The 20,475-nt window shown below is 33.6% G+C and overlaps 1 protein-coding gene across 2 annotated transcripts; it reads right to left on the bottom strand.

Moving 5' to 3' along the window:
• Positions 1 to 1,379: 1,379 nt before the first annotated feature.
• Positions 1,380 to 19,085, bottom strand: LOC129002249 (N-alpha-acetyltransferase 60). 2 transcript variants are annotated; one of them, XM_054429916.1, is made up of 6 exons: positions 18,900 to 19,085; positions 12,977 to 13,088; positions 9,704 to 9,868; positions 8,710 to 8,936; positions 5,580 to 5,684; positions 1,380 to 4,625 (listed from the first exon to the last, which is right to left on the bottom strand). In XM_054429916.1, exons 1-6 carry the CDS (start codon positions 18,914 to 18,916, stop codon positions 4,478 to 4,480), a joined length of 774 nt encoding a protein of 257 aa, XP_054285891.1. In that variant the 5' UTR covers positions 18,917 to 19,085; the 3' UTR covers positions 1,380 to 4,477. The 2 variants fall into 2 exon arrangements, with proteins under 2 accessions (XP_054285891.1, XP_054285892.1); XM_054429917.1 differs by lacking the exon at positions 18,900 to 19,085 and adding an exon at positions 13,538 to 13,643.
• Between the last annotated feature and the right edge of the window lie 1,390 nt (positions 19,086 to 20,475).

Genomic DNA, 20,475 nt, shown 5'->3' with positions numbered 1-20,475 from the left:
GGGGACAAGTTATTATTGTTTATGATTACACCGTTATATTTGGTTAAACGAGGTTTTCAATTACTGAAAAAACAAGAAACGAATTGTAAACAAAACACTACCTCTACAGTGGAATGGACAGAACTAACAATAATACTGTATTGGCTTCATCTGTTCCATAGGGATGAGAAATCTACTTGGGAGTATGTTTTATCTATGATAGAATGTGAACTGAAGATAACTACATAAACATACAGTTAGTGTATGTTACTTATGGACATTTGATGATTCAAAGAACACATTTTGTGATTTCGTTAGTTTTGGTGTATTTATTTGATTTTTGTTTGGTTACAGTTGTTTTTTGTAACATATCCCAACATTGAGTCCCGAGTTCTGATGAAGAACTTGTAAATTCTACATGAAAAAAATGCAGAGTTACCTCAAAATAATTATGTTTAAATATTGTAAATTAAAAAAAAACAGTAGAATTTCAACGATGCAGATCGCCCACTTGATTAGCCCGAATAAGCTAAAGTCCACAGTACAAACAATTTTCACTTTTTCACCAGCAATCCACTCTTATTAATTAGTAGGCTACCATAACTTAATAAACATAATTATTAAAAAACCCTTGCTGTTATGTTTCAATATCTCTCTATATTGTCTTATTGCAAATTAAATGTTAAAGAATCAAGACCTCAATGTAACTTAATAGCGTATAACTAAAAATAAAACAAAACAAAATAACCTATTTGTCATAATGGTTTCGATTTGTACAAAAGTTGCATTTAATAACTAAAAGTAGGTAATAAATAATTTGATACAATTGGTATTATCATGGCAAAGGTGTTGTTCGTTTAGATATCTTACTAACACGAAAACCATCTCTGAATTTAACTTGACATAAAACTCGCCCAAGCTCAGAACTAAAAAATGTTTAGGAAATTCGCTGAATATTAACAAACATGTTATTTAAAAAGTTAATGAACATAGGCATTAAAGTACTGTATAGGAATTACAAATTGAAACATACCAAAAGGATTTTGGTAAATTGAAAAACTTAAAGAGGGCAATAGTTCCCTTTTAATCTAATTTTTAGCAATTGGAAAACGTCATGTGTGCAATATATGTTACTTTATATTTTCATTTTCACCAAATAGAGCTGCTTTTATATTAAGGTTGTAAATTAAAAACAACTGTGCACCCTGAAATTAATAATACAAAAATACATATATTAAAAATATTAAATTCAGGGTGCAAAGTTGGTTTCAATTTACAACCTTAAAGTAACTTTATTTTATTTAGGTTATAGGGTATACATAGAAATGTGTAAACATCCATACAGTTATATAACAAAATAAAGTTCCGGGTATTTGTGAAAAGAAACTTTTTATCGTAAATATAAATATTTAAAGTTTATTACCAGTTTTCAGATTACTTTTGATGGAGTTAGTGTTAGTTGACATTATCTGAATATTGTAGGTAAAAGCTTCGATTAATAAAATATTACTATGAAAACTAATAAAACCCTGCAACAAGAAATACTTTATAAAATACCTTTTAGAAAGATAATTTAAATTAGAATCTTACCAAACAATTAATAAATTCTGGAAACAATTTTTGTGTGATTACTTCGTATACAATATAAAAAAAGTTAACACTAGAATTACAAAAAAATATTTATCATAGATCACTCACTTCTTCATAGATTACTCATGACTAAAAAGTGTTGTTAGTGAGATGTTTGATTTTTTTACGTTTGATAAGAGGAATATTACTTAATGAAAACATTAAACTCTATTAATAATTTACAATTATTCAAACTATTTTTTAACATAGTATATTTTTGAAAGATAAAGCCCAATATCATATCAAACATAGTAATAATGTATCAAAAAGTGTTTCCAATAAGAGTAAAAAACTTCACAGACTGACTAAAATTAAATTATTTGGTAACTTCTAGCCTATACAACAAAATTATATTAATATTGTTAGATTATTGAGTACCTATGTTAACTGGTCAACTTATTAAGTATTAGCTTAATAATATTGTACATTTTAAGTCGTTGACTTTGGTCTACTTGGAGCGTTTTTTTTATTAAAATTAAAAACTATGAACAGAGAAAAAAATTTTCTTATCTCTTTATTAAAAAGGTTGCAACATTGAGAGTTTGTTATCAACTTAATACATACACAACATTTTCAAACATTAGTTGAAAATAAAATAATGTTCTAGTAAAATGTCAAATGTCTAAAACAATATCAGATGTGCATAGCGGCGCGTGCACTCCTGATCATCAACGGAAACCCAATGAACAACTGTTTTTGAACACCAGAAATATTTTCTTTGATTTATTTGCCAACATGCAAACCTTTAAAAACCCTAGGACTCCAAAATAATGAGTGTATGGTGTGCACACCAGTGAATGACAGTTTAAGCTTGAGCTGTTCCTTGTATCCTACATGGGAAAGTAGGCTATTAACTCAAGTGTAAGTGTGGAGAATAGTTTAATTATCTCCCTGTACTTCCTTTCTAATGGTAATACTGATGTTGAAACAGTGTGTTGAAAAGTACAATTTATCACAAAAAAAATCAATGCAAGAGTGAATGACAACATTATTATTATTTAACATTTAAATTTTATTAACCTCCCTCCTCTTTACCTAATAACCTATTCAATATTCTCGTGACGAAGCTGGTCACCCTGTAAATAATTTAAATAACCATTTCAGGATCGTTTAAATATGGATTCTAGTGAATGACCACTTTTCATCTGGTTAATTACTGTAACTAGCAGTAAAATTCTGGTTATATTGTATCCACATGGTTTCTGATGATGTTGTGTTTCCTAACAGTACTTAATCTATCAGAAAACATCGACTTCAATATTCATCAAGAAAATTGATCCAAAACTAGTTAATGTACCCACAGTTGTGATCCAGTAAATAACTGGCCGTTTAAATAATTGTTGGTTGAGACGTTGATCTTGAAATTAGAACAGACCTTAACATGTTTACTGTGAATTACATTAATATATTGCAGTCTCCGTCAATAATCAAAGAAGCATGTCAAATACAACAGCCAACCTTGTTTGTACAGTACTCTAATAGTGGGAAGCTTGAAGATGAACTGGTTAGTGGTTACCCTAAATTTTGTTTGTATTACAAAAGTATGATTGACACTTACTTTTTGAACCAGTGACAAGGTAGATTCTAATCAGGCTCCAAAGTTACTTTTGAGTCTGTATTTTTAGTTTCTTTGGTTGCCTAACCTATTTTGGAAAAAACTCAAAATTTTAGTAATCAAGAGTGTTTTGGGGTTTGTTTTGTGTCCAAATGTCACGACTGTCTTATTTACAAAGAAGTATTAAAATAAATTGGTGTATAGATGATTGTGAATTGTCTTCCAACCTTTCTGAGGAAGAAGATAGTAATTTAAGACAAACAAATAATGAAAAATGAAGTTGTAGTTATTTTTGTAAGTCACTAAAAGAGCCAAGAAAATTGGAATTTCTGTGTGTAAACAGGTAGTGCAGTTTAAATATGTCAATGGGTTAAAGTCAATCAATTAGTTTTGGAAGTTAATGATTTCCAAGTAAAAATGACACTAGAAAACTATCCATTTTAGGCTCTAACTAAGGTAGATCAGACTGTATTACAAAAGTGCTGTATCTTGGGCCATATAACTGTAAGAATCTGCAATTTTTTTAACATAACGTCACCCAGGTTTTTCCTAAACATAGACTTTGGATGGATTCACAAACGTGTACCTATGGGCATACTTAATGTACAAACCTTTAACTTAATAATACTATAAATATATTAAATTTAATAGTACAATTTGTTCAATACCTTACAACTTCTATAAACACATTTTACAGTTAAATACTTAACTAAAACCTGTTAACCATTCATTTAACAATTAATTTTTTAAATGTAGAAAGCACTCTTTTGTGCCAACAATGGTTCAATTAGTAAAAAATATTATGTCATGTCTTTGGTTGGAAAAAAATGTGAATATCAATAGCTTGATAATTATGTGATATTTGTGAAAATGTAAGCACAACTGTCCCGTAAATATCAGAGATAATCCTTTGGGTGAAAAACATTACCTTTGGTACAAATACATACATTTACAAATATTCTTGACTTTTGTTTATTTAAATAAAATATTTTTTTCAAGGTTTTGACTGTGAAAGACCTATTAATCTATTAGATGAATAACACAACTAATAAGAAAGTTACTCAAATCTTTGTTTTGTAAGTCTTGGTTTTGAAGAATTTTGAAATCAGTTTTTCAAAAATCACGATTCCGTGAAAACTGAATACTTAACCAAAACTATACTTTCATGCAGTAACTTAAATCCAGTTGAGCAAAACACAAAGACATACACTAGTTAAATAAATAAAATCGAACATAGCCTTACCGATGTAAAATAGACATAAGATAAAAAAATAATACTTATAAGAAACAAGATGAGAACATGTCTACGCTGATTCAATGGGAGAGCAGTGCCGTTGTGTTCTCTACCACAATGCGGCGGACGCCGGGCCACAACCACGCCAGGGCGGCGCGCACACGGGACTGTACCCAGGCGCAAACGTCAACCTGGTATACCAGGCTACAGCCGTACTTGATGTAGTCAGTACACAGAAGTTAAGGTACCTTATCTGTGTTACGTGGGGGGGGGGGGGTTTAGGAGTTTGGGAAGTGATTGGACTTTAACTTAACATAGACACTTTTTTTACTGAGGCTGGATTATTTACCGCTCAGTAAATGCTTCTACTAGGGAAAAAATATTGGTCGGTTTATTGTGAATTTTAAAACATGGTTGGTTAAAATGAAAATTAGGAATTCAAAAATTTCCATTCCTATCCATATTATAAAATAGAATTGTGTTTGTACAGGAGTACTTTTGTTGGCAACCAATTGCGAAGCTCCCACAAAAAAAGCAAAAACTTTTAAACTTAACACTTAAAACATACTAAAACAATGCAGTAAATTCAAATTCAGACTCTTGATAATATGACAATATTTATATGAGCAGTAGTTTGCCATCTGATAAGTGTTTATAAAGATATTTTTGTTTTGAACTAGATTTTTTTCTATTTTGCAAAAAGGAATGTAGTGTAGAAAATAACTTAAAATAATAAGTCTTAACTGAAAATAATTAGGTTAATAGTCCTGGGGAAAATAAATACATAGTAACTGAACACAAAACATAACTTTAAAGTTAAAGACAAATCCTTGGTAGCCAATATGTTTTCCTTTAAGATATAACCTGAAGTAAAACTAGGTACAGTATCCCTATTAAAAGGCTCTAGGCCATGATATATTTGATTTTGTTTTATATTGGAGTGCAGGCTTACCTGTACATAGGATGAGTCTCCTCATATGTTTCCCATAAATGTGTTTTATTTTTAGAAGACTCATCCCACTGCACAGGTAAGCCTGCTCACTCCTGTCCAAAACAAACCATTATTTATAAGGTTGTGGTAAGAAAGAATACCATACTGTCTGTAAAACTTCAAAATAACTTTATATTATACTATTCAAGTATGCAAGTAAAGTAGACGCTATAACGAGTATAAAAGGATATTAAAAGCCCCAAGGTGGATGACCTCCATTGATGTAAAGGACGTATGTGAATCCATCTTTGCTCTTACCTTTTATGGAGTAATAGTAAGGTAGAAAGGAATGTAACCTGAAAAAATGGTATCATTTAGTTGTTTTGTTTTAGTGTAGGTTTTAACATCAAATAATAATCTACTACGACTCAAGTCTTTTTGACATAGAATACATTTACGGCTACAATCATGAGACATGTTTATTTATGGATGATATAACTAGGATTGCTTTTATAGCAATGAAAGCCAGTTGAGCGGAGCAATCATGTTTCATGGTTTTTAATAAAGCAATAAGTAAAAAAATTTTACAGAAATACCGGCAATACAAAATACAACAATTCCCACACTCTGCACTGTTAGCCTTTACTACTTCCTTCACCACTTCCTACGTCTTGGACCTGTTTCCCTCCCTTCCCATAACATTTTAGTATTGCAGATAAATTAATGTAAATGCCACAAAAGGTTCCCATATTCCGCATTGCCAGCCTTTACTACTTCCTTCACAGCTTCCTACGTCGTGGACTTGTTTCCCCCCTTCCCATAGAATTTTAGTATTTAAAATACAATTATCTAACTGCCACGCCACTAACGTTTCCTACACTCAGAACTTCTCGCCTTTAATACTTTCTTCACCAGTTCCTATGTTGTGGACCTGTTAAAGTTTGCCATTTATTTATTTATTTTGAAACAAATTAAACACACATTTTTACAGATCATTATACACCATGCTGCAAAAGCCTGACATGGCTTGTCTGCAACTCATTAAACTAAAGGGAAATCAAGTCCAAACTCTTATCATTTCCATCAGTGAGTGTTTGTGTCCTCCTTATTGTTCAGTTCTTTTATCTAATAATTTTCTTTAGCCTTTACTTAGAACAGCTGATGACATACTCAGCTGCACTCTTCATACATCAATATTTCCTCATTTTACTCATTGTTTTCTGTGCCTTTGAACTCTTACCTAACTGAACTCTTATTTACACATTGGAACTCTTAACCCACTCATTTACACTTTGTGAATTTTTTACATTTATCTCATCATCTTTGTACAATGGCATCTCCAAATAGTGATTTTAAAATTGAAAATTATACACGACTCACATCTTTTATTAAAACTCGTCTCAAAGAAATAAGAAACATCGTTGATCAACATGTTGAACAAGAAGAAACATTAACAGTTGTGCAACACGAAGCCAGAAACGAAGAAAAATGCAAAAAGATGCTATAGCCGGCCTACAACAAACTTTTGTGTTAGGTAATGTGTTTTGTTCTAAACTAACTGTTGAAGTGAGGACACTTCAAGGCCGGGAGTATGTTCAGTTCTTTTATCTAATAATTTTCTTTAGCCTTTACTTAGAACAGCTGATGTTTTAAAAATTGACTCCTACTGTACAAATAAACAAGATTGATTTCTGTTCTTCTTGAAAACATGACTTATTTTATTTCTCTCTTAATATTTCATTTTTATTCACAAACACTCCACACTTATCTCTCCAGTCCGTTATCACAATCATCATGAAGTCCCAACAAATCTGCAGCCAAACTACTATGCTACTTTTATGACTAGGCCTATTTATGAGATGGATCCATGAATGTGATTCACCGACGAATTGTTTAAGATAAAATGTTATTTGTTATAACCTTATTTAGCTGTGTAAATTAAATCTGTAAAATAGGTACTGTACCTAAGAAAGTATGTTTTATCTATGACTGTACCTATTTGATGTATTCAATCTGTGGTCATTACCAAATTGGGACTTAAATATAAACCTAAGACTTTCTCTGTGGTCCAAAACACACATGTGGGCTGGGCATAGTAGTCAGTTGTCATCAATCATTTTCCCCTTTCTACTGTGTTTAGGTTGTTGCTTGATTTTAACTTATGTTATGATTCTTTGTTTTGTTTACATTTAATTACGTTGTTATTTTGTAACCATCATGGCAACCCATAAGACCATATGTTAAAATTTATAACTTCTTGATCAGCATTGTACGTGTTATTAAATTTACGGAAAGTAAATAAAGATACGTCTTATAACACTTAAAACATATATTTACGCTTATACTGTTACTCACAAGACGGTAAATATACAAAAGATGGTAAGTGGTGATCGATTTTGATTGGACACTCCAATCATCAACAGACCTAATAGGCGAATGACAAGAATCTTGAATGGTGTCCCTACTTATTCCCTATTGGCTACCGGAAACACCGGCCAATACATTTTTATAAGTACAACTGGAATCAAAATTTACTTGTTCATTAATCAACTTATTTCTATTTTTACATTTTTCCTTATAAATATACAATTCTTCCCAAGCATCCATCACATATCCCTTCTTACAATTCTTCAAAATACATAGATTATCCTCTATTTTCTCTATGGAGTGTCCATTTTGTAACAGGTGTTGTGCGACATTTGATCTTTCCGGTTTGTTGTTTCTCCATGCAGATATGTGGTTTTTGAAGCGGTTGACGAAGTTCACAGTCTGTCCAATGTAGAAGCTATCACAATCGTTACAATTGATTTTATAGATGCCCGATGTGTCGAATCTGTTACAATACAATCTCCTATTTTTGGATGCAGTATTTTACTCATGGTGTTCTGAGTCCTGTAGGCTATTGAAACTCCGTATTTCTTGAATCTGTTACAGAGCGGTTGACAAAGTTCACAGTCTGTCAAATGTAGAAGCTATCACAATCGTTACAATTGATTTTATAGATGCCCGATGCGTCGAATCTGTTACAATCTTCTATTTTTGGATGCACTATTTTACTCATGGTGGTCTGAGTCCTGTAGGCTATCGAAACTCCGTATTTCTTGAATCTGTTAAATCCGCTTGCTTACCTCAACGATCGCACGGCCAAATAGCAAATATTTACCCCCCTAGGAAAAATAACTCGTTACAACATTTTCAGTCAAAGCTGTGACTGGTTTTTTCTTGGGAGTACCACATTAAATTGTTTCTGACATGACAAAGTACCTCGTGGATGTAGCCTATATACTTGGTACTGTCATTAATTTAAAACTTTTTAAAATACCTTTACATGAGGTTCTGCCTATTTTTAGTACTTAAACATACCACTGAGACAATACACACCTGAAGTGTCTGTGCTCGTAGAAGTGTATAGCAGTGGAGTTGGCAGTGAGCACATGCAGGAATATGGCCTTACAGTCACAGTTCTCCGGTGCCGTGAGATGAGACACCAGGTTCTCTAGCAGTAGAGACGCAATGCCATTCCTGCGATGCTTCTCACTCACTCCCAGACTGAGGATGTAGCCTACACAGCACGACCGGCCGAACGATGACGCGAGGATGTCCTTGTCCTGAGAAATCACAGAGTTTATTCTATCACTTTATGATTGATTATAACAAGAACACTATCTACCAGAATTCCTTTCATTATTTAATGTTAGGAAGGCCTACTTTATGAATTTTACAATGTATGATGGTTGTCAAGTATCAATATCTAGATAAACTTTCATTAAGACCCTGGGATCACAGAAAATTAATTTTGCATGATATTTAAGAAGTTTAAGTATACAAAACTCCTGTACAGCCTTCACAGTGCATGAGAATGGTAACTAGTCTCATGGTAGTTAATTATCAATGGACCGTGTGGCATCAATGGGTTGTAATTATCTCTCGTCATGGTAAGCCTGCCAGGCTCTTTGCAGACAATCAGACAAATAATCGTTTTCTTTCTTAATCCTCAATTATCGAATGTTAGTGAAATTCTATTTATTGCTTGATGTGTCGTTTTACTCTTTTCCTCGTGACCACTCTGTAATTAGACCTTGTCAAAATGAATGAATCTGGCTGGGAGTGGATTGGGGAGGGGGCTTTAGTATCTGTGCTAAGAACGAACTTAGTAGAAAAAAAAATGCCAAAGATATTGAGTAGGAAATTGGAGTTAAAACCCACAAAAGGGGTTTTAAAAATATCTTAGAGCAACAAAACGTACAACTGTGTCCTAATTAATGAGACACTTCTTTCCACCATCGTTTTTGCCTCGATGTAAAGTGCCGTCCTCAGGGTGACTTCCACAAAGTTGACATATAATGTTAGAAATATAAAACAATAAGTTACTAACCTCACTGTTAAGTTTGAAGTAAGATTTGATCTCAGCAACAATAAGACCGATGATAATTCCCTCGTAGACTGCAGCGAGAGAGTAGAACCGAGGGTTAGAGGTGATGTCCTCATACCAAGTGTATGGGTAGTCTATAGGGAACCAGTCTTGACAGAGTTTACGAACCTGTGTGCATGGAATAGTGAATGATTCAATGATTGAAATCTTGTATCATTATACTTATTGCTACGACAAAAAATGTTAGGCTAATTCTTTAAATAACGTCTTGATCGTTCATGTGGTTATGTTAAAAATTAAAGCTTGTAACAGTTTTTCTATTAACACAGCCAATGGGTGGAATTATTACACCCCTAATTATTATTTATGAAATTAAACCCTGAAAAATTGTATTTGCTGTTAAATCTTAGCATGCATGGATTTGAAAACTGGAACAATTTAACACACAAAAAATCACTGTGTAGGTATAATAATTTTAATTTTATAGGCCTAGCTTATCTATACAGTCCAACCTCAGTATAACGAATCTGAAGGGACCGAACTGAATATTCGTTATATCAAGGGTTTTGTTAAAACGAGGTTCGTTATATAGAGGTTATGTTTGAAGGAATTTCGCTAAGTCGAGGTTCAGAACCAGCGTCGGTCAATATAGGTCGGGATTAGACGTCATTAAAACACAATTAAAGTAGCATAGGCTACAATACTTTACAGTACAGTGTTTACATTGTACAGTAGAACCTAAATTATCCGGCATAATAAAGGGGAGGGATCTTGAATATTGCGCGCGCAATCATGACAATGGCATTGACCTTGGTACAGGTTAAAAAACTGTAAGTTTAAAATCACAGCTTGTTCTAACCCTCCTAAAACCTAGCCAAACACTGTTTGCGTAGTCATAAACCATGTAAAGAACAAAACAAAACAGTAGTAGAAAGTTTTGTAAGCTACTGCTCGTGATAGGCCGGTAGGCTACAGTACAGTACTGATTTATCACAACAGAGGAATGTCAATAATAAACATTAACTATAGCATTGGTGTTGCTAGTTGAAACAAATCGTATTGAAAACAATACAGTAAATTATAAGATAAGACATTATAAAAGTGTATAATCATAGCCAACTTAAAGATAATAATAACACTCGAAAAAGGAATGTTAAAATAACGATGTTGCTATTCTTTCTCTTTGGTTTTGTTTTTATATTCTTTCTTAGGTTTCTCTTCATCCAAAAACTGTACAATTCACCATAGTTACTTATCGCCCAATCACAGCTTACTAAACGTTACGTCGTCATCAGTCCTCAGTGAATGAAATCAGTTCTCAGTTGCAACATAGCGCGCGCAGCGAAAGCAGACAGATATGTGTAAAACCACGTAATTTAAAACGGAGCAGACAAATGTTAACGCAAGCGATGACGTCACCTTTCCATTTCATTTGATAAAGAAACAGATTTTTCAAAAACAATAAAGGGATGGGGGATTTGTCATATCGAGGGAAAGACGTAGACAATTCGTTATGCAGAGGTTAAATTCGCAATGTAGAGGTTCTGACAATGATAAATTCGCTATATTGAGGTGTGTTATTTTAGCCGAAATCACGAAAATTTCGTTAAATCAAGGTTGTTGTTATGGTTTGTTCGTTATGTAGAGGTAAAATATACATTGTGTCTTATGGAGAGTTCTAGGGGATTTAAAAAAATTTGTTATATCAAGGAATTCGTTGTATCGAGGTTCGTTATATCAAGGTTAGACTGTATATACTTAAATAAAATTAGAGTTTTGTCTGTACATTGCTCAGAATCATAAATTTTTAGATTATTTTTACGTTTTATACATTAAAGAATCCGAAACAAGTCTCATCTAAATTTCTGTCTGTCTGTCTGTCTGTAACACTCGAGATGGCATTTTACGCAATCTTCTCCAGGAAAACGAGAGTACCTATCAAGATTTAAGTCATTTTAATGTATTCACTGGATTGGTGAGAGTGTCTTTAGCCATTAAAATATTGCCTCACTACTTTGTAAATAAAATTATGGACGTTCAAAAATGCAGTTTTGTGCGATTTTTGTCAAGTTTTCGTCCAATTTTTATCACATAATCATCTATGAAATAACAATCAGCTGTTCGGATCAAGGTTATTTTTCTAGCTGTCACATATGTTTACAAATGTTGTTTACAAATACCTCAACCATTGGATCACGTTTTGAAGGCAAATCCCAACCAAGTGAGATTTAAAACGTTTTTCTTACATAAGGATTTAATTAATTTATGGATGATGCTAAACTCGCTTTTCCAATGTGTCACTTTCTGTTCCTACTCACTGTAGTAACTTTCAACTACCAGGCCTACCTTAGGGCTATGCCTCATAGATCTATGCCTATAAAGCTTTATTTAGTTTAATCATTGGATTTAACATATGGACCAACACGTTCCGGATGACATTTAATTGCGAAGCATTTGTTTAGGCTTGAAACTGTCAGATACTGTATTTGTGAAGGTTTATAAATAATAGTTTTGCCAGCATATCTGAAAATATGCAAACCAACTGCTGTTCTTAATATAAGAAGGTTTCAACTGACTACTATAAGATCCCCGTGCGTAGTACGGGCACACAGCTAGTTTATAACATATGGGTAAACTTATTAAATTTGCATATTGAAGTAAACCTCCCATCTACATGTTGGTAAACTTATTGAATTTACATATTGAAGTAAACCTCCCATCTATATGTACAAAAAAGACCAAATTTTTCTCCTAAATGAGCCACGCATAAAGTGTGATACATTATAACACAGTTACACTCTTTTATTTTCTCCCTAATTTTGCTATTCTGATAATAATTAATATATTCAATTATTGAAGTGACATAAATGATAGTAGGCCTATAGCTTACAATAGAAATTCCTATCTGTTAGATTTGGTAAAAACTAAAATGTTGGTGTATTTAACAGAATTCTGTAATAATTACATAAACACACCATGCCGTTGACATAATTCAACTACATACATTTTATTGTAAGGTTGACATGGCAATGGAATGTCTAGTTATATCCATATTCAAAGGTAAAACCTAACATAAGCAAACTTTAAAAGTAGTTAGCCTAACTTTTAGTAGAAGCCTTACAGTATTAAAACATTTCCTGCATTGAGTTACTAATTCTATTTTTATTTCACGTGTCTTAACGTCATTCTTGTTTTAAATGATTTTAGAGAAGGGTCCAAACTCTGATCTTTGACGAGGCAATCTAACGTGTACTGATCTTGATGAAATAACCCTACCTCGGGTAGATCAGCTGGGCATAAGAACCTGAGCTGAAGGTTGGCGAGACTGCACAGCGGCACAGACTTGGTCATGCAGGTTTTCTGGTGTGGAATCGTTTCTGCTGCATACCTGCCAACAAAACAAATCAATTAGGGCCTATGAGATTTGACATGATAACTACCCAGAAAGATTGTTGCACAGTGCACACATGCCTAGGTTACCAAGGTACACTATGCTGCTTCTCTGTATCGTTCAAATTTTAGGATCGCCTATATGGCCAAGAAATTGCAGATGATATTTTGATTTTTTTACTTGAGTCTCTATGACATGATGAACTTCAATAACATTTAAGTTTGTGAACTTTAAAACTTTACAAAAACATGTAAAAAAATCAACTAATTTAACAAATGGAGATTATTATCTTATTTTTCCTATACGGTACATTTTTATGAAAATTTTCAATTCTAAAAACCAAAATTAAGTTTTTATTTTTGAAGTTGTCAAAGGTAAAAAAAATACAGCCATCAATCGATTCCGGATGAAATTAAGAATTCTAAAACCTTAAAAAATATACTCACAGTACAACTGATCTTTGTTTAAATCAACAAGGGTGTGAGTTTTCAAATTTTGTATAGTTTAGCTAAACATCTAGAGATATATTGTGTCTGAGTATTAATGTTATTTTCTTAAGTTTACATCATTGATTTAGGCCTACATTATTTTTTTGTAAAACAACAAACAACAAATGATCTAAAAAAATTCTAGTTATTTTGATATTCAAAATTTATAAGAATTAAAACCTGAAAATAATTAGCTGTTATGTACACTTAAAAAGACTTATGAGGATGAGGGTTATTGAATTTGAGAAGAACTGATAAACGTTATCTAGGTTAGAGGTGAAGGTTAACGGAATGAAATGGTTAGTGTGTCCAACAAACAGCTTGACAGAGGTACCAGCACTTTACGATGGCTTCTTAACTTGTAACAACTGCAAAAATAATATTTTGTGAGTAATGAATTTTTTGACATTATCTGTTAATTGTTGGTTTCCAGGTGGCAGGGTAAACAGTTGAAAGAAAACAGTTTGCGTTATGTCTAAAAATAAAATGATTGTGTTTGTAATGGTTATCTAGAGTATATGTCAATTTATCTCTTCTGTAAATGATGCTGACTGTTGACGTTGACAGTAAATAAATAAAAGCTTCTGATTACGAGGAATTTGGTTAAAAACAAATTAAGATGATTCTGGTTAGTTTGCTTACCAGTGGCTCTCATACAAGTTCAGTTTAACGAATTTTGTAAATTTAATGTGGACAACCGACCTCTATTTGCGAGGGCAGATTAGTTTAATTCAAGCGGTCATTGTTCCAGGGTAATTTAAGAGAGGATCTATTGGCTGTGCAATCAAATATAAAATCTAATAAAACTTGGCTACTTTTACTGTATTTATTTATTTGACGGACAAACCATTGTAGGATCTCCATTGATGTAGGAACCATTGACGGACAAAATGCAACTTTTTGGCTTCAATAATAAATAAATAACAATGATAATTGGCCTAAAAATAGAAATAACAATAATACTGTACTACAGTAGGTATGAGATGAGTAACAAAACATCAAACCATGTATTTAACATCAATTCAATCATCTCTGCAAACACATTAGGCAAATCATAAAATATAATTAATTAAAACTTAATAAAAATAACAAATTATATAGGCATATAAGAATTATCAGAACTTTGGTGAACAAATCACGCAACTGCAAAAATTTTTAGTTATGGGGTTTCTGCAATTCAATTTAACAAACTACAAGTAAAATACATGTTCAAAATTGTGACATTCATAGGCTTTAGGCTTGCATGGAGTGGACAGATTTTCAATCATCCAGTGGGAGCGAGCTGACCCAGTTGCACATGTTTGAAACATGTGGCACTGCAGTTGAAGAAGTCAGTTTCTGTTATTTTTAGGATGGAAACAACATTTGCTCCAAAATTACCAGAGGGAAAAAGGTTTAAAACGGCCAAAATAACAAGAAACTAAAGAAAAAATATTTTCTAAAAAAACAAAATTGCTGATTTTCAGCAGATTTTAATGTTTTTAACTTAAAAAAAATCCAGGGTGAAATATGTGTTCATCCCAAACGTGTCAAGGGAAAATGAAGTGATCCAAATGTGCCAAATTATGAGATAAAAATTTTGTTTCGTGATTTATATAGTCTCGATAGCACACTGCAAGTTAACTGCGGAACTGTACTCCAACTTGCAATAGAAAAGCTCCACAGACATAACTTTAGGAGTGTGTCAGACAGATAGGGGACTGCAAGATAAAGGGCTGCACTTTAGTTTACGTCCTATATATACTCACATACTGCAGTTTTGTTAAGGCATAGATAAAACATTAACTCTCTTAGTAGAATTGTCATCCTTGTGGAACAGCTGAAGCCAATTTTATTGTTATTTCTGTAGCCTACGTCTGACTGTAGAGGTAGTGTTTTGTTAACAATTTGTTTCTTGTTATTTCAGTGATTTAAAACCTCGTTTAGCCAAATAAATGATCTAAATCATAAACAATAACTCTGGCAGGCACGGCCCTAGAGGGACTTTGCCGCCCTGGGCGAGATCGGCGACCGCCGCCCCCCGGGGGGTCTGGGGGGCATGGAATATCCCCCATTGAGTAAGGGGGTCCGTGCACTCCCCCGGAAAATTTGAGAAAAATTACTTCTCTAAACACTATTTTTAAGCGTTTAGGAAGTGAAATCTGGTGTTAATACTTAATAAAAGTTATGCAATTTTGTACTTATGAAATTAAACTTTTTGCTTTAATTGCATGTGGACTAGTTTTTATTACATTTATTTTTTAAGTACTTAGGCTAGGCTTTTCGTTATATGATAACATTTAACGTTATGTTTCTCTATCCTTTAACACTGAATATTTTGACTAATATGTTAACGGGACTTGGCCTATTTAAAAAATTGTATTTCAAAGGCGGGTAATAAAATCACTTAACTTCGTTGTTCCATTGCCACACCAGCTAACGCCATCAATTTTTCCTTTTCGGGGCGAAAAACCCGATCAGTTTACTTTGTTTCGACATAAAATAACACTCATGGGACACCACGGAATACGAAAATCATAAAAACACACTGGCACTATAATTAACACCAGGCTTATGTTTAGTGTTGGGTGACGTGGTAGAGAAGGAGGGTGTCGATGGGTGGTTGAACGCGGAACGTCCTGTGATTCACGTCTGTTTGGCGCGCAAATATCCCATCCCACCACTGCTACCGGCATGTAGTTTATCTGTTTCCAGTTATTCATCGATACCTAATGAGAGTATACGAACAAACAAACAAGCTTAGTACAATAGGATCGTTAAAACTCACGTTAAAACGATTAATTTCAGGTAGGTGTAAAAGGTGAAGTGGTGATTGTAGGGGGAAGGGCTGTTGACCTTCCGTGACTTGTGTCTGTACTCTGTTTCGCGCGCAAAAACCATACTACTTTCACTGGCATTGCAGTTTATTTACGATTTATTGATATTGAAAGTATACTTTCGAAAAACACGCTTAATACAATAGAAGTAAAATTAAAAAGGTTCACTATTTCATTGCATACGTTAAAACATTATTTTTAAAATGTTATTACAATTTTTTTACCCATTATAGGTTGAACGGGGGACATATCCCCCTGATCCCCCCTGTATCTACGCCACTATCCCGCCTAATTGTTTACTCCTGGCATCCACCCCTTCCTTGAGCGATTGCCGAATTATGGTGTCTCCCTGAACTCTGACTTAATTATGTACTAAGGGTTCTAAGTGTAAATTGCACATTTTCAAATTATTTTCATTTCATACGCTTGGTTTACATTTACAGTTGCAGATATCAATTGTTTTTTGGATTTTGTTTAAAATCTGACCTAATAGTCGGCAGGACTTTCGGTCATCTTGGATTTCTCCCAAAACGGCAATGTTATTAATTGTTGAAGCAAATTACGACATTGTTTATTAAGATAAAAAGTTGCAAAATATCTAATTTTTGCAACTCCTCTCTCTCGGAGGGAAGGGAAGCCCATGCTACCAAAATAATCAATAATAAAGTAAACACAAAGTCGTGGGAGGGGGCAGAGAGAGAGAGACGAATACGTCGAGGTCAATCCCAACCGCTGCAATGTTGCTTTGACGCTGTAACTCGTCCTGGGTAACGTTGTAACGTGGTGGTGACGGTTTTTTGATACACAAGCCGAGTGGTTTGTTTTTATATTTGGGCTTGAATTATAATTTTAAATCAATGTTTGAATTGCCGTTTATCTTCTTAGGCTTGCTCTTTGCGTAAAATGTAATATAGATAATTGTACTCTTCACATTCACTTAATGAATTTAATATTTTATTCGTATTAAAACTTTACTGTTCCCTAAAATTTGTTTGTTGCCCTGGCTCTGCCGCCCCAGTTCCACCGCCCCGGCCCCGCCGCCCTGGGCGACCGCCCGGTCCGCCCACCCCTGGGGCCGGCCCTAAACTCTGGTCTCCTAGTAATATAACGAAACAGTAAAGCACAAATCTCGAAAATAACCCTAAAATAACAGAAACAAATTGTATATACACTAGCGATTAGTGTTGACATACATAAACTAGACACGAAAAACAAGCCTCAAAATTTACGATGGGATGAGAAGTCTACTTATGTTGCATAGTCTATGGTTAAGGTTAGGTTTTGTTTAGAATAGTTTCATTTTATAATCAGCTGGTAAATGTATATTACAGTAAGTTTAGTAAATGTAGGACTAAACTAAAGTGCAACCACTTGTTAACCCAGATGTAGCGATTAAACTAGACGGTCATAACACATGTTTGGATTAGTTTGACATCTTAGTTGTTTAAAGAGGTTTCGGTTGAGACTATTTCCCTATGTTATGAACATTTTTACCCCTAAGATGTTCAGTCCAGATTTAAGAGGAAAAAGTCTGAGCTAATACTTGATACTTTTAGTTATCCCATTGGTAGCACAGGTGTGCCATGGTCGTCATAGTTTTGGCATATTCTTGATTCAAAGGATCTTCTACTGAGTAGTAAGGCCTAGTTGTTAGATATTCTTTAAGTACCTATAGATTTAAACTTTTCAGCATCTCCAATTTCCCTTATGCCTGCTGGAATTCTATGAAATTTCTTATGCATGTAGGTCTTGGTCCATCTCTCACTAAACTGGATGACTGACCAAGGGATTCACATAAAAGTTAATTAGGCCTTTTTAAATAATTACCTAATTCACAGAGGATATGCGTCCGATAACCGGACGTGGATTAGGCGTCTGGCAATGACGTCACCGGGTTGTGGGGGCCCGAAACGCCATTACCACAACGATACGATGTACAGCCATCGGTGTTCATGGTGTAGTTGATAGACTGCTCGGCTGATATTAAAGTGGTCCTTGGATTGTATCTCATCGGTAGCTTTAACTTTTTCTCAAAGATTTTGCTTTGAATGCCATTTATTCTTAAATATACACCTTTTGTTAGAATTTTTGGTATTTATGAATTTAACTTAGCCTATTTTATGAACAGAATTTAACCTTCATTGACAGTAACTGCCGGACGCCTAATCCACGTATTTTCTGCGTACCTAATTAGCCTACAAAAAAAAATTGGTCAGGGCTAATCTTAACCAGGGTTGGGCCAAAGTATTTTATGAATTACCCATCCTACTAACTTAAATTAATCTAAGTTAGGCCTATGTGATAGCTGTTGAGCTAAGTTAATTTCAAATAAAAATAATCAGGTGCACAGTAAAAAGTAAACTATTCTAATGAAATACAATAGTAAAAAACTAGAAGGATTGTTAGGTACAGTAACATATTTATTGGTTAGTATGGCATTTAAAATATTAGGCTAGGCCTATATCAAGGTTATATGTAAAAACAAATGATTAATTCAAACTTACCAACTAAATGCATCCATTGACTAGTTTGGTAAATGAGGAAACATCACACGAAAATGTTATATATTCACTCCTACAAAACCCTAAAACAAAATTTCAGGTTTATAAAGCCAAAATATTAGCTTTAATGATAATTTTTTCTACAATGTTATGACTTATGATCTTTATGATGACAGCTCCTTAAGCTCACCCACTCTCACGCTAGTGATGTGCGATACGTATCGTATCCTATCGGAATATCGCGATACGCGAGGGACGATACGATGTTTCGATACGATATTTAAAAAACGATACGTATCGTATCGCCTAAAACGATATTTGTATTTATATCGGCAGATAGAGCGATACGATCAGTGTTGCCACCGCGTTGTTGCGATTTTACCCTAAAGGCGGGCTAAAATTACCCTAAATTACCCTAAATCTACTTTGAGTTACCCTAAAAATTACCCTAAATGTTAATATTTGCGTTTAATGCTATAAAACATTGTTAAAATCATATAAATCTTACATAAGGTGGTTAATTATACTAAATGAAGTTCCAATATCAATCAATTTTACGTCAAATTATTCTCGATTCTAAAACACCACCCGAAAGAAGAACAAAATGCTGATATTGATCAGCTCTATCGACTATCGTATAACGAAAAATATCGAATCAAGAATTATCGTATTTTTTTACTGTATCGACCCATTACTACTGTTTTTGGTCAATCATATCTTTAAAATACAGTACGGTACCACCAAAGCTTAAATCTATACATAGTACAAATTTCTTGACACAATTTGTAAAATAATCCAGTTTAAATCAATTCAATCACATAATTAAATATCAAACCCAGTAACGAATAATATTTCATATTTTATTAGGCCTATAACGTGTTATAGAATCGAATACATTCTAAAACAGATAATTCCCATTAAGATCGATTAGGATAACTTATTATGAAAAATTCATTATAGCAATCGATTTAAACCGGTCGAATCGAATATGGTGGTTTGGCCATAGTATGTAAAGAACGTTTTCCTACAGTTACCTAACAATGTACATGTTCTCTCACTGATTTGAGAAAGCAAAGTGGCCAATTCGCTCATCAGTGAGACAATGTTAACATTGTCTCACTCTAATTACTTTGTCTCACTCCAGATTTGCAACGTGAAGGCACGAAATAGTGAGCGCGTAACATGCAGACAAGGTCGCATGCGCGCGAAATACGTTGGCAGCACTGGCTGTAAATCAGCTGGTCAGCTGTTGTACTGTTGTATTTGTCACTTCGCATTAAATGTTATGTTAAAAGTTCACTTCTGTGTAAAAATAGGTTATGTTTCTTCACCAATTTATTTGTTTTATGGTAACTGTAGGAAAAGTATAATGTGCAACTCGAGTTCAAAGTACAATTGCCTCACTCGAGAAACCATTCCTCACTCGCCTACGGCTCGTGAGTAAGGATTTCTCTCGAGTGAGTCAATTGCTCACTTTTCTCACTAGTTGCACAAATAACTATTTTTGCCAAATTTTTAAGTTTTTTCATTTTTTTAGTAAAATTTCCATTGTTATGCTAACTTTTAGTTTTACCCTAAA

The sequence above is a fragment of the Macrosteles quadrilineatus genome, unplaced genomic scaffold, assembly GCF_028750875.1.
Source record: "Macrosteles quadrilineatus isolate MER2022 unplaced genomic scaffold, UCM_ALF_1.0 Scaffold_9__3_contigs__length_116548681, whole genome shotgun sequence".
NCBI classification, from domain to species: Eukaryota; Metazoa; Arthropoda; class Insecta; order Hemiptera; family Cicadellidae; genus Macrosteles; species Macrosteles quadrilineatus.
Note: the sequence above shows the minus strand (reverse complement) of the source record. Positions and strands in the feature narration are given on the sequence as shown.